Source organism: Lepidochelys kempii, chromosome 4 (assembly GCF_965140285.1).
Source record: "Lepidochelys kempii isolate rLepKem1 chromosome 4, rLepKem1.hap1, whole genome shotgun sequence".
In the NCBI taxonomy this organism is placed as follows: domain Eukaryota; kingdom Metazoa; phylum Chordata; order Testudines; family Cheloniidae; genus Lepidochelys; species Lepidochelys kempii.
The window spans coordinates 122,071,047-122,085,062 of record NC_136383.1 but is presented as its reverse complement, the minus strand read 5'-3'; the positions used below and the strand labels follow the sequence as shown (position 1 = coordinate 122,085,062).

The 14,016-nt window shown below is 42.2% G+C and overlaps 1 protein-coding gene across 8 annotated transcripts in view; it reads left to right on the top strand.

Annotated features, from left to right (window-relative positions):
- Window positions 1–14,016, top strand: part of SH3BP2 (SH3 domain binding protein 2) — a 93,190-nt gene that overhangs the window by 57,985 nt on the left and 21,189 nt on the right. The window contains exon 1 of one of the 8 annotated variants that reach the window (XM_073342710.2): window positions 6,075–6,165. The exons of 6 other annotated variants lie outside the window; for them this stretch is intronic. Coding sequence is in view for 1 of the 2 variants with exons in the window: in XM_073342701.2 (XP_073198802.2) it covers window positions 11,213–11,334 (122 nt within the window). In the remaining variant the exon portion in view is untranslated. Of the gene's footprint in view, window positions 1–6,074; window positions 6,166–10,832; window positions 11,335–14,016 lie in introns of those variants that run through there. One more of the 8 variants, XM_073342701.2, reaches the window with a different exon arrangement.

Below are 14,016 nucleotides of genomic sequence, written 5' to 3'. Positions count from 1 at the left end.
GGACTTATCTACGTGGGAAAGTTTTACTTATATAATTATACCAATATAATGACAGGGTTCAGAGTAACAGCCGTGTTAGTCTGTATTCGCAAAAAGAAAAGGAGTACTTGTGGCACCTTAGAGACTAACCAATTTGTTTGAGCATAAGTGAGCTGTAGCTCACGGAAGCTTATGCTCAAATAAATTGGTTAGTCGCTAAGGTGCCACAAGTACTCCTTTTGTTTATACCAATATAGTTATATTGCCATAGTTTTCCTGGTATGACACCCTGTGTGGACACTCTTATTGTGGTATAAGAGTAGGGTTTTTTGGCATAGTTTAAACCCCTTCCAATATGACATACGATAAACCCCCCACCAGTCTTATAAGAGTGCCTACACAAGGAGTTATACTGGTATATCAGTTTAAATGCACACCTTAGGTTTTTATAGAATAGCTTTCCCAGGTATACAAGCTCTTAAATACTTGTCCAGATCCCGCTGATGCATGACAACCTGTTTGAGTGCAGTGGTGGTCTGCCAAGTTGCAGTGCTGTGATACTTCTGTTTCTCTTATTGTGAAGATTAATTTAATTGTGAAAAGCTTTGGGTGAGGTTGATCTGTGAATCAGTCCAGCTCCATTAAAATTAGTTTTCTTCCTTTTCCACTTGATATATGGATCTTCATCTGCGTCATGGTCATGTCTACAGCTAGTTAGTGCTGTCTTGCTTCGTAGAGGTTCCAAGCACACACTCTGCTGAAGTTTGTTCATAGCTCAGGTAGAGGGGAGGTAGAGACTCTAAGCTGAGAGACAGACCTGACTTTTTTTCTATTTTTAATTAAAGTAGTGTGTCTTCAAAGTTATTGTTGCTGCATCCTCTACAAGACTGACAGGTTTCCTCAGGCTTTTTTCTGGCTAAGGGGAGTTGGGGAATGACGGATTGGGGCTTTATTTGGGGTGAAGGGATTGGAGCTCATTTGGGTTGGGTTTTGCAGGAGACCTTATTTTCTGTTTTTAATGGTTGATATGATTTTCACTTTGCAAAGCATCTAGAAAACTCTGATGGGGCTAATAGAAGTAAATCTGAACAAATAAACTGCACAAATGGAATTCACATGAGCAAATCCCATTGGATGTAATAGGAACTGCACTTGCAGAGTGCATTGTCAGATGAGACATCTGTCAATATGATTATGATGTGCTTTCTACCGTTTACCGTGACTGAAATGGCCAAACTCCATTTTAAGGTTTGGATTTCTGGGAATGTACAAGTTTCAGATCACTTTTAGATTTCACTGGTGAATTACTGTAAATTACTGGGACAGATCCAGTCCTGATGTAAGATCATTGAAGCCAGCAGACGTATAGCAAGAGGGAATTTAATCCCTTGTTTTATTTTACATCTCTCTCTCTCTCTCTCTCTCTCTCCCCAAGTCTACAATGCAAGGTCAATACAGACATGTAGCAAGGTTATTAAAGATACTCTGCGGTATTCATTCAGGCAGCTGACTTTTTCCTGGGGCCTGGAGAAATTAGCACTTTATAAAGAAAAAAGTGGTATTTTCATTTCTTGCTGCTTTGCTCATTCGCCTGTGTGGCCTGTTGCAGGGCTGCTTACGGTCTGCTCTTGGCCACACACAGTGCTTCCTGTAAATTGGTCAGCAAGAGGAAACTGCTTGCGGCACTGCAGAGCCCGCTCAGCACGGTGCTGCATCTGGACTAGAGAACGAATGCCAGCAAGGGCAGCACAGTGTTAGAGATGTATATCTCATTGCTCTTGTTTGCATGCACCTAAGGTAGAGGAAGAACAGGTTTTGACTGGGAAAGGTAGAGAGTGGGGAACACAGAAGAATCAGGGAAGGATCCAAATTCCACATTTCTGCTGGCATGAAATTCAAATGCCACTTGGGCCTTGTCTACACTTCCAAGTTTTGTCACCAAAAACTGTATGCAAGAGTGAACACACTACAATGGGACTTTTGTCACGAAAAATGCCCAGTGTTGATGACAAAAAACTTCCACCCATACGAGAGACTTTTGTCTTTTCCCCTCCCTTTACTGTCGACAACAAGCCAGTGTAGACACTGCTGATTGTTTTGTCGACAGAACTGGCTTCCTCCAGTAGCCCACAATGCCTGCCCTAATTGCCCTGCTCAGTGTTTTGATCTCTGCTGCTCTGCAGCATGCGCCCTTCCCCTTTCAAAGCTCCTGGAAGTATTTGAGCGCTGCTCCATTTGGGGAGCAAACAAAGAGCAAACCATTGGAATGCTCCTGTTCTGCCCGGCATTAGGAACATGGCAGCAGGCAGACTGCTATGCCGCTTTGCCGTTCCTCAGCACGGAGAGCTCACAGAGCTGCTCATGGTGCTGCTCTCGGCAGCTGAGGGGGCTGTGGGAGAACTCGCGCAGCAATCAGGTCTTCCTTCCCACATCTTCCTTACATACCCACGGTGCATTGCTCACACAGTCGATAATGGTTTTCCCAATGGGGACATGATCTGTCGACAGAGGGAGCAAGTGTGAACGCCCTTTGGCCATTTTTGTTTTGTCCACTGTTCGGTGTCGACATAAGTTTTGTCAACAAAACTTGATAATGAAGACAAGCCCTTGGTTTGTGATATTCTGTCTGCAGTCTAATTCCCTGATTGAAATCTTGTAGTACTAAAGGGGTAAAATTGTAGTTAATCCTTCTGGGTGAAATTCTCCCCTGTGCAGAGCCAGCATGAAGCCTATGAGCCCTTGGAGTCCTACACTGAAGGCCTGAGTCTTAGTGGTGTGTAGGCCTTGTGCTGGCCTTCTTTGTGGGGGTGAATTTCACTCTTTGTGCAGAAGGATGTATGTAAAAGTACTCCCTGTCTGTTTCACTGGGGTACTGTTACATTCCTACAGTTGCCAAGTTTGACTCTTCCCTTGTTAATCCATTTCAGGAAGATTTAACTTTTATCAGCCTTCCCATTTATGGTTCTAAAAGGCACAGTGATTCTGATTATTCCTGTGCTGGGAAATGACACACGTTCAAACTGCATCTTCTCCAGAATCAGGAACTGTGTAAGCATTCTTACCTAGTTTCTCACTCTAACCCCAATGCCTTCTACAGGAAACAGTTTTGGTTTTGACTGCATTTCCCTCCCTATGAGTATCTCCACAGAATTGAAAATCAGCCAGAAAATTCCAAAGGGGCTCTTGGAATTTGAAATGATAAATCCTTTTGGCACTATGTATCTGTCTGCCTTGAGTGTGGAAGGAGGCCGGTGTGGAATTCAAAGAGAGAAATAATGTGAACCAAGTAGTTGCTAAAGGAATATGCTCTGGATAAATGAGAGGGGATTGAGGTGGGAATGTGAACACCGGAGACCAACATGTTGTAGTAGCAAAGGCAGGAGTCAACTGAGATAGGCTTTTGCACTTGCCCCTAAGAGGTGGAAAGGAAGGGACAGAAGTGGCCAGCAGCAGGTCCGGCTCCTAGGTGGAGGTACGCAAGTTACTCCGCATGGCTCTCGTCTGCAGGCATTGCCCCCCTAGCTCACATTGGCTGGTTCCCGGCCAGTGGGAGTTTGGAGCTGGTGCTCGGGGTGAGGACAGCGCATGGAGCCCTGTGGTCCCCCCCGCCTAGGAGTCGGACCTGCTGCTAGCCATTTCTGGAGGTGCAGCGTGGTGTTGGAATAGCCTTAGCCGGACAGCACCGCTGACGGGACTTTTAATGGCCTGGTTGGTGGTGCTACCAGAGCTGTCATGACCCTGTGCCTTACATTCCGCAACCCAGTACTAGGTTGCAACCCACAGTTTGAAAACCACTAATATAGAGAATTAAATGAGAGGGTTTGATAGCAGCCTGGATGTGGGCTGCAGAGAAAGGAGATGGAGAAGTGTGGCACAGAAGTGTTGATCCTGGGTTAAAGGAGCCTGCTGATGGTATATCAGTGGTGATGTGGAGAGCTTGGGAGGAAAGAGGAAGTCACTTGCATCTAAGATTGATAAAAACTGATTGTTTTAAAATAACTTGGGTTTTTTATTTAAATTGTATTTTATTTAAATAAACTTACTTAAAACTAAATTTGAAATTGACTACTTATGTTAAGGCCTAAGCTTACTATCGATTAAAGTCATTTAAATTAAATACACAAAATGTTAAGCAGCACATGTTTGCTGCCAAATTTTAAAGAAAGTCAAACTCCTGTACTGGTGGAAGTCACTGTTGAAGTACCTGGAATCAGAATGTGTTTGAAGGGCAAAACCAGCTTGCGTCAGCAGTAGCCTCTTCTGCAGGTGCACAGTGAATATTTTCTTTATTTCAGTTTATTCAATTAGTTAATTTCAATGATTAGTTTATTCAAAGTTAAGAAACCAACTGGGAATTGAAAAAGCAGGAAAGCTTGTTTTCCTCTTCCAAGCAATGAATAAAACCTAGATGTGACAGGATTTACTATTTCTAAAATCTTGAAAGACATAGTAACCAGAAAAAAATTGGTTCTCCTCACTAACTATAGATAATACTTCTTTTTTAAATAAATCCATTGTTTATCAAAGCACATGTATCCAGCATTTTTAAGGTAGTTTTATTTAATAAAATAATTTAAAATACTGTTTCTTTCCATTTTTAATGGAAATTCAAATTGAAAGTAAATAGCGCTTGATGCAAATAGCAAGTAAAAAAGTAATCACCACCTAGTAAATATGTACTGCATTATGCACCATTTTGCTAACATAATAAAAAAAATTCAGTTACACTATATAATTGTTTAATTGTGTATAGTTATAGTGCAGGAGTGACCAAACTTACTGACCCTCCGAGCCGCATACAATAATCTTCAGAAGTTTGAGAGCAGCAAGAAACGCACAACCTGCTCCGCGGGGCGACACCTGCTGGGGTGCGGGGCTTCTGCCCCAATGCCCCCCATCCCCACTAGGCTAAAGCCGTTCGACCCTCCCCCGCCCCCGCAGGGCAGAAGCCCCTAGTCCCACCACCTCACCGCAGGCCAGAAGTCCCTCGTCCCACCCCGCTGCTGCAGGTCAGAAGCCTCAAGCTCCAGTCTTGTAGGTGTGCATGGGGGGGGGTTCTGGGAGCCGCACTTTAACTGTAAAAGAGCCGCATGTGGCTCACGAGCCACAGTTTGGCCACAGCTGCTATAGTGTATCCTCCTAGTCATCAAAAAGAAGTACCAAATTTAGTGTAAAGACTATATTTTGTTGCAAATCCACATGTTTTAATGGTTACCAACCAATAAGAATAACCTCTTAAGAAAAATAACTAAAATGTACAAGTGCAATACATGATTAAAACTGATGGTTTAAATCAAGGTTTCCTATTAGCTGATTTATATCATAATTTAAATTGGTGATTTTAAATAATCCACCCTGCTTATATCCACTCTGATTTGGAGTTGGTGAGGAGATGTTGGAGAGATGTGGAGATTCTGTCCTTAGGTTTATCATCCTATTGTTTGGAGGAGGTTTAAATTGGGATCCACCTTGTATTGTATGTAGAGTAATATGGTGCAGTATAGTGGTTAAAGCAAGTGATTACTACTCCGGAAATACAGAGCTTTAGTCTTGTCTATGTCACTGAGTCCCAATGTAGCTTTGAGCAAATAACCTCTATGCCTCAAGCACCTGATCTGTAAAATGGGGTTACTTACTGTGACAGTCTGTACCCCTATGTACAGCCCTGTTACAAGACTGATAACTTTTATACAAAGTACGCCTTGTGAGATGGTAAATGAAAACTCATAATTTGCTGATCATTATTGTCCTAGTAAAATGTGGAGCAACTTTGCATGTAAAGTTATAGAATTCCTCTGTGTGTTATTATTGGACATGTTCCAAGTATGGGAGGAGCAGCCACAAACCAGTTCCCCAGAGACAAAAAGCTAGCCAGTGCCTCAGCCAGGTTCAGCAAAATCAAATGGACCATCAACTGGTTAAGTGGCCATCCTTTGGCAGGAAAGAGGATGTGAGTAAAAATCTTTATCTTGGCAAAATAACAGCTGTAGGTTCCCATCACACAGACTTTCTGTCTCTTGAACCTCAGCTAGAGATGTTTTCTCTTCTTCGAGAATCTATAAGATGAGAGAGGGAGCACCCTAAATCATTCCTTCCTTTCTCTTTACCTACGGCATCCACAACATCTGAAGAACAAAGGAAACAGCTTTGGAATGGGAGAGAGATTCTGACTGAAAGGAGTTGTCGGTAAGACTGCTGTAACATGTAGTGAGAGAGAACTTTGCTTTAAATTCACTTAGCTTGTTAAATTAGGTATTCGTTGCATTTTATTTTCTTGTAACCAATTCTGACTTTTATGCCTCATTACTTGTTATCACTTAAAATTAGGGCTGTCAAGCAATTAGAAAAATTAATCGTGATTAACTGCGTGATAAAAAATTGTGATTAATTGCACTGTTAATAATAGAATACCATTTATTTAAGTATTTTTGGATGTTTTCTACATTTTCAAATATATTGATGTCAATTACAACACAGAATACAAGGTGTACAGTGCTCACTTTATATTTATTTTTGATTACAAGTATTTGCACTGTAAAAAAACAAAAGAAATAGAAGTTTTCAATTCACCTAATACGAGTACTGTAGTGCAATCTCTTTATCATGAAAACTGAATTTGCAAATGTAGAGTTATGTACAAAAAAACTGCATTCAAAAATAAAACAATGTAAAATTTTAGAGCCTGCAAGTCGACTCAGTCCTACTTCTTGTTCAGCCAGTCACTCACACAAACGAGTTTGTTTACATTTGCAAGAGATAATGCTGCCTGCTTCTTGTTTACAATGTCACCTGAAAGTGAGAACAGGTGTTCTTGTGGCATTGTTGTAGCTGGCATCCCAAGATACTTATGTGCCAGATGCGCTAAAGATTCAGATGTTCCTTCATTCTTCAACCACCATTCCAGGGGACGTGCGTCCATGCTGATGGGTTCTGCTCAATAACGATCCAAAGCAGTGTGGACCCACGCATACTCCTTTTCATTAGCTGAGTCAGATATCACCAGCAGAAGGTCAATTTTCTTTTTTGGTGGTTCAGGTTCTGTAGTTTCTGCATTGGGGTTGCTCTTTTAAGACTTCTGAAAGCACACTGCACACCTTGTCCCTCTCAGATTTTGGAAGGCACTTCAGATTCTTAAACCTTGCGTCAACTGTTGTAGCTATCTTTAGAAATCTCACATTGGTTCCTTCTTTGTGTTTTGTCAAATCAGCAGTGAAAGTGTTCTTAAAATGAACATGTGCTGGTCATCATCTGAGACTGCTATAAAATGAAATATATGGCAGAATGTGGGTAAAACAGAGCAGGGGACATACAATTCTCCCCCAAGGAGTTAAGTCACAAATTTAATTAACACATTATTTTTTTAAAAAGCATCATCAGCATGGAAGCATGTCCTTTGGAATGATGGCCGAAGCGTGAAGGGGCATATGAATGTTTAGCATATCTGGCATGTAAATACCTTGCAATGCTGGCTATAAAAGTACCATGCAATGCATGTTCTCACTTACTGTTGAAATTGTAAATAAGAAGAGGGCAGCACTATCTCCTGTAAATGTAAACAAACTTGTTTGTCTTAGTGATTGGCTGAACAAGAAGTAGGACTGAGTGGATTTGTAGTCTCTGAAGTTTTACATTGTTTTGTTTTTGAGTACAATTATGTAAGGAAAAATCTACATTTGTAAGTTGTACTTTCACGACAAAGAGATTGCACTATAGTACTTGTATGATGTGAATTGAAAAATACTATTTCTTTTGTTTATTTTACAGTGTAAATATTTGTAATAAAAATAATATACACTTTGATTTCAGTTACAACACAGAATACAATATATATTGTGACAGGGTTGGGCCAGATGGGTACAAGAGAGTGATAGAAGGCAGATATATTAGCCCCAGGTTAAGTAGGTCCCTTTTCCCTTGGTAAGGTAACAGGGAAGGTTCCAGGACAATCAGGAACTTTCTGGAAACAATTAAGGCAGACAGGCTGATTAGAACACCTGCAGCCAATCAAAAAGCTGCTAGAATCAATTAAGGCAGGCTAATCAGGGCACCTGGGTTTTAAAAAGGAGCTCACTTCAGTTTGTAGTGTGCGAGGAGCTGGGAGCAAGAGGCCCAAGAAGCTGAGAGTGAGAAGGCGTACTACTGGAAGACGGAGGAGTACAAGCATTATCAGACATCAGGAGGAAGGTCTTGTGGTGAGACTAAAGAAGGTGTTGGGAGGATGCCATGGGGAAGTATCCCAGGGAGTTGTAGCTGTCACCCAGTTGTTACAGGAGCCACTGTAGACAGCTGCAATCCACAGGATCCTGGGCTGGAACCCGGAGTAGAGGGCGGGCCCGGGTTCCCCCCAACTCGGTACTGGAGGAGTTGAACTGGACTGTGGGTTCCACCAGAGGGGAAGGTCTCTGGCCTGTTCTCCAAACCACTAGGTGGATTAGCAGAGACTGTGGGGATTGTTGTTCTTCCTTTCCCCATGCTGGACAGTGATAAGGCTAACTGAGTGAACGGCAGATTTGAGTCACAAAAGTGGTCCAAACTGAGGGCTGCTGTGAACCTCTGAGGCGAGAAAATCCGCCAATAAGCACATTGGGTCCTCACCAAGGCAGAGGAGGAACTTTTGTCACAATATGAAAATGTAGAAAAATATCCAAAATATTTAATAAATTTCAATTGGTATTCTATTGTTTAACTGTCTGATTAAAACTGATAAATTGTGATTAATTTTTTTGAGTTAATTGTGACTTAACTGCAATTAATTGACAGCCCTGCTTAAAAACTATCTTTTGTAGTTAATAAACTTGTTTTACTGCTTTATCTAAATCAGTATATTTGGATTCAGGTGCTTGGGAAACTCCATTTGGGATAACAGGATTTGTGCGTATCATTTTCTATTAATAAAACGAGGGGCGTTGTATGAGCTTGTATTGTCCAGGAGAGAGCTGGGCAGTACAAGACATACATTTCTGGGGTAAAGTCTGGGCCAGGGAATTTGCTGGTGTCTCTCTGCAGTGTAATTCATAAGTGACTGGCTATAGCGCTCATATAATATAAATGGGGGTAACTTACTTGCTGGAAGTTGTGTGTGAGCAGACCAGGAGTGGTGACTCTCACCAAAGCAGTGTAAAAGGCACTGGCACAGTGTAAAAGGTTGCAGAACTGAGGAACAGCTGTTCATCAGTCCAGATTGTACCCTGGATAACGTCATGCATACCCACCTACCTCCTACTCTTAAATTCTCTCTAAGCTGTGCAGCCATGTGGTCGCACAGCTGCCTATTAAGCCCTGCTGTGGGGAGAGGTGCCCCTCCCTGCTGGCCCTAGCACAGACCAGTCTCGGACTTGCTGCGGCCAGGGGAGAGGAGCCCATCCCTCGGCTCGGCCCGGCCCAGCCCCGCCGGAGCTGCTGCAGTTGGGGAGAGGCACCTCTCCCCCAGCCCCAAGCTCCTGCAGTAAGAGAGGGCTTGGGGGGGGAATCCTCTCCCCCCAACGCAGACCAGGGACAGCCTGTACCCCAAACTCCTCATCCCCTGCACCCCAACCTTCTGCCCCAGCCCTGAGCCCCCTCCTGCACCCCAAATTCCTCATCCCCAGACCCACACCCCCAGCCCTGAGCCCCCTCCCACACTCCAAACCCCTCGGCCCAACCCTCACCACACAAATTTTGTTGTGTGCACCAACATGAAGGTAATGTGTCACACATCACCTCCATATTGGTGCACATAACAAAATTCATTCTGTACACGGACATAAAAAATTAGCGGGAGCACGGCTCCCACCGTGAGGTTTTGTTAACATTTGTGGCTAAGTGTAGAGACGTTAATAACTCACCTTCAGGGCTCTGTCCCAGTGGTACTCAACCTTGGAATTGTGTAGAGGTTTCAGGTACTTTCAGCCACCCTTGCCTATTCTTATTACTAAGTGAGGGGAGGGGTCCAGGGAAGGTGGAAGGAGGACTTCGGGGGTGGCCTGGTATGGAAAAGGTTGAGAACTGCTTTCCTACCCAATACCACCGCTATCTGTATCTCAACCTAGATTATTTCATCCTTCTCGTACAGCTTTTGTTCTCCTTAAGCCATGCACCTAACCATACCATTTGTAGCCTTCTCCTTTTTCCATATTGTTCCTTGTGCTTGGAACCTCTCCCCTTCCCTTTTGAGACCTGGACTCGTATATTCTTAAAACACACATCTTCCTTAAAGCCCGTTGGTGCTGATCCACCAAAATAGGTTTTCAGTACACAGCATCCCTCTTTAAAAAATGTCTTGTCCCTACCACTCTGAACAGTGCTAGTCATCTATTGTATTATGTGGCTTTACTGTGTTTTCTATCCTGTGGTGTCACTTAATTCAGCCTGGTTAATTCCCACTGACATCAGTAGGGCATGTGAATTTTTTGCATCTTTATAATTTAAGACCCTCAGTTGAAGGGGCTATAACAGTATAAAATAGTGGTATTTTATATATCATCATCATCATCTGATGGCCCTTAGATTGTAGAATTTTGCCTTTACGTTACAAGCGCCTTAGGGAAGGGTTTTGTCTTCCCTTATGCTTTGTGTAAGGTGAAGCATGCTGACAGTACTTAAGATATTCCTGCTTTCATAGAGGGTGAACTTTCTGCATCAGTTTTGTGAGTATTTAACAAGGTGGCTGTCTTTAGTTCCTTTGTTTGAAAGAAGAAGGGCAATCTCAGGTTGCTTTGGGTAACATTAGAGATAAATATTTAATCCATTCCATTATTATAAACCACCACCATCTGAAACATTTGCTTCTCTTCTTAAGCACTAAGCAATCATTCTGAACCAGGCTTCCACTTGAGTGTAAATTCAAGCACAGAGCCACACCCCCCCAAAACTTCCTCTTTTTAATCCTCCATTTCCTCATGAAAAAAGTACCAAACCAGCTGTAATGGAAAATTCTCTCCCTTTTTGGGTAGCTGTCTGCCACAGGTTGAGATTTTTGTAAGTTTCGTTTTACTACCTCTCTGGTGTATCAGGAAATTCTGATAGAGATAATGCTGCCCAATGACCCCAGGAACAGGAAGCAACACACACAGAGACACACACAGCCAACAAAAAAGGAAGCAACCCATTGCTGAGGCGTCCCATTTGACCCTACTGCACTGCCTGGAAGGGTCAGGGCATGGTTTTTTTCCTCCCTTTTCTAATATGAAACCTGAAGCTGCTGCAGCAACCGTGACAAAGATATTTAATCAATAGGTGCACACTACGGGGAGATATGCTAACTTTCTTACCTGAGGCAGATTATAAATGGCTAATGGCTTCATCTGTACAAAGGAAAAGCTCGTTCAGTGCCACGTTCAGTAAGAAAGCTGTGTACCAGTCAGATCTTGTCATCAGGTTAGTATGAGTTTGTGGTTTGTTAATCTATGCTCTTTTCCTTTTACCTACATAAAGAGTAAACTAATAAGAAAAAAGAAAAAAATCCTCTTTTGTTCTTGACTCTTGTATGTGGATTAAGAATGAATCAGTCATCATTTTTAAAAAAGGTGGGGGTCAGGGGGAACGGGGAAGGAACACACTTCCATGAAATTAAAAGCCAGTGAAGACACTATGTGCACATTAAACTTGTTCATAATTGAATGCTTTGCAGTGGGATTCAGTCCCCAGTGTCTCTCTTCCCATAATACTGACTGGACTTCCACAGCATTGCCAGTATCGGTAATTATCCTCTCTGACAGAACTGTTGCTGAAAACGGAGGCAGGAAAAGGATTAACCTGAGAAAATTAAATTATGTTGCGTATCTGATTTTTATTAGATGTTTCAGTGTGAAATTGATTTTTCTAGTGGAAGAGCACCTGAGATCTCTGCAAGGTTAGAAAATCCAGTTTTAGGAACAGAAAGTAAATGTGTGGCTAGCTGAAGCTGAAATGGTAGAGTTTTGTTCTGACATGCTGAGAATATGCTGTTTTTTTCCTTTCCTCAGTAACCATGGTCTTTGCAGCCGGCTACGTGTATAGTGTTCTCTCTCTCTTGACTAGGCCACCTGTGAAAGATGGAATTCTCAATTGTCTTTCCTTCTATCTTTATTTACTGCACCATTCCTTTTGTTGTATTATTTGTAGGTTCAAAAGCTTCCCAGCTGAGATCTCACTTTTCGTGGGTGTATTGTCAAGATGGGACTTAAAGATGAAATGCTACAGTACATGTGAAATTATGGCACTTTTTATAATTCTCAAATATAGTATGCTGAGACACTTCTGACAAACTGAACTCAGATTTAATGTTTTGTGCTGTAAATTTGAGAGGCTGTTTTTCATTTGCTGACCAAATTGATCCCCAGTGTTTAACAACACAGGGTGTAAATAATATCATGGAAAGCTAAGAAATCCAGTATAACCTCGGGTTGGTGAAAGCTCAGAGAGAAAAATAACATGGTTTTTAGGCCTGAATCCTGCAAGATGCTGAGCAGTAACTGCAAGATACCAAGTTGCCTCATTTCCAGTTGAATTCAGTGGGAGTTGGGGCATGCCGTGCCATGCAGGGTGAAGTCCTTATCTGTTAATCTGTATTTGCTTTAATTTAGGCTGGATGTCTTTGCAACATTCACATATTTTTAGGTTAATTGATTTTAGGGCCAAAAGAGTCTGTTGTTGTTCTACAATACACTCCAGATTTTGAGGGCAAAATTACATTAGTTTGGGTTCTTTTTATGTAAATCTAAATGCATAACTGAATCTAGCTGCTATATATACCCTATGTGCTCAAGAGATTAATGGAGGAATGGGTAGGAATAAGATTTCATTTCTCGATAAGATTTAGATAATTGATTTAAGCACCCCATCTGCCGCAGAAATCTGCAACTTTTGTGCAGTTGATGAGTTTCAGTAACCAAAGGCCATTATACCAAGATTGAGGACCTCTCTGCAACCTCATGTTGAAGTGGTATTACCAAGAGGACAATATAACGTGAATGGCATCTGCCTTCAGCTGTCCGTATGCCGTTGTTTGCAGTGCTGTTGTAGCTGTGTTGGTCTCCGGGTATTAGAGAGACAGGGTGTGTGAGGTAATATATTGGACCAACTTCTGTTGGTGAAAAAGATAAGCTTTCGAGCTGACACAGAGCTCTTCTTCAGGGCTGGGAAAGGTACTCAGAGTGTCACAGCTAAATATAAGATGGAACAGATTGTTGAGCAGAAGTTGTTAGCAATTATTTAAGGGACCATTCAAGGTGAAGGGGCCTATTAATGTCCCTGTAGTCGCAGGACAAAAAAGGGGGCTCATTATCAGAAGCAAGCTCCCCACAGGACCCACCAATTCAAAGTAGCACCAGACCCTGCCATAACAGATGCAAAACCTGTAAACATGTCTCCACTGCTACTATGATTGATACCACCACCAACAAACCCTTCAAGATCCATCAATCCAAGGCATACCTCTCACTATGTGTAGTGTGCCCATCCAGTGCACTAAATGCCCCAATGACAACTAGGTGAGTGAAACCAGACAATCACTACATTCTTGAATGAACTCGCACAGAAAAATGATAAAAGACAAAAACACCGTATCACCCATGGGCGAATACTTATAAAATCACTCCATGTCTGACCTCTCAATCTTTGTCCTCAAAGGAAACCTGCACAACATCTTCAAAACTGTGCCTGGCAGCTTAAATTCATAATTTTGTTAGACACTAAAAAATAACTGGATTTATGATTTATTACAGTAATCTGTGATGCGTTAACACCCCTTTTGGCCTGTGACTGCAGAGGTGTAAATGGGTCACTTTAACTGGAATGGTCTCTTAGCATGTATTCTACCTACTTATGCTAAACAATCTGTTCCATCTTGTATTTAGCTTTAGTACTCTGAGTACTTTTCCCAGGCCTGAAGAAGAGCTCTGTGTAGCTTGAAAGCTTCTCTCTCTCACCAACAGAAGTTGGTCCAGTAGAAGATTTACCTCAGTCACCTTCTCTTATGTATGCTGTTATGGCTTTCACAAGCGTTGGCACAAACATGCTGTAGCAATACTTTTTTGTCCAAATAACTTCTCAAGTAATCCATCACAGCAACTGCAGCTA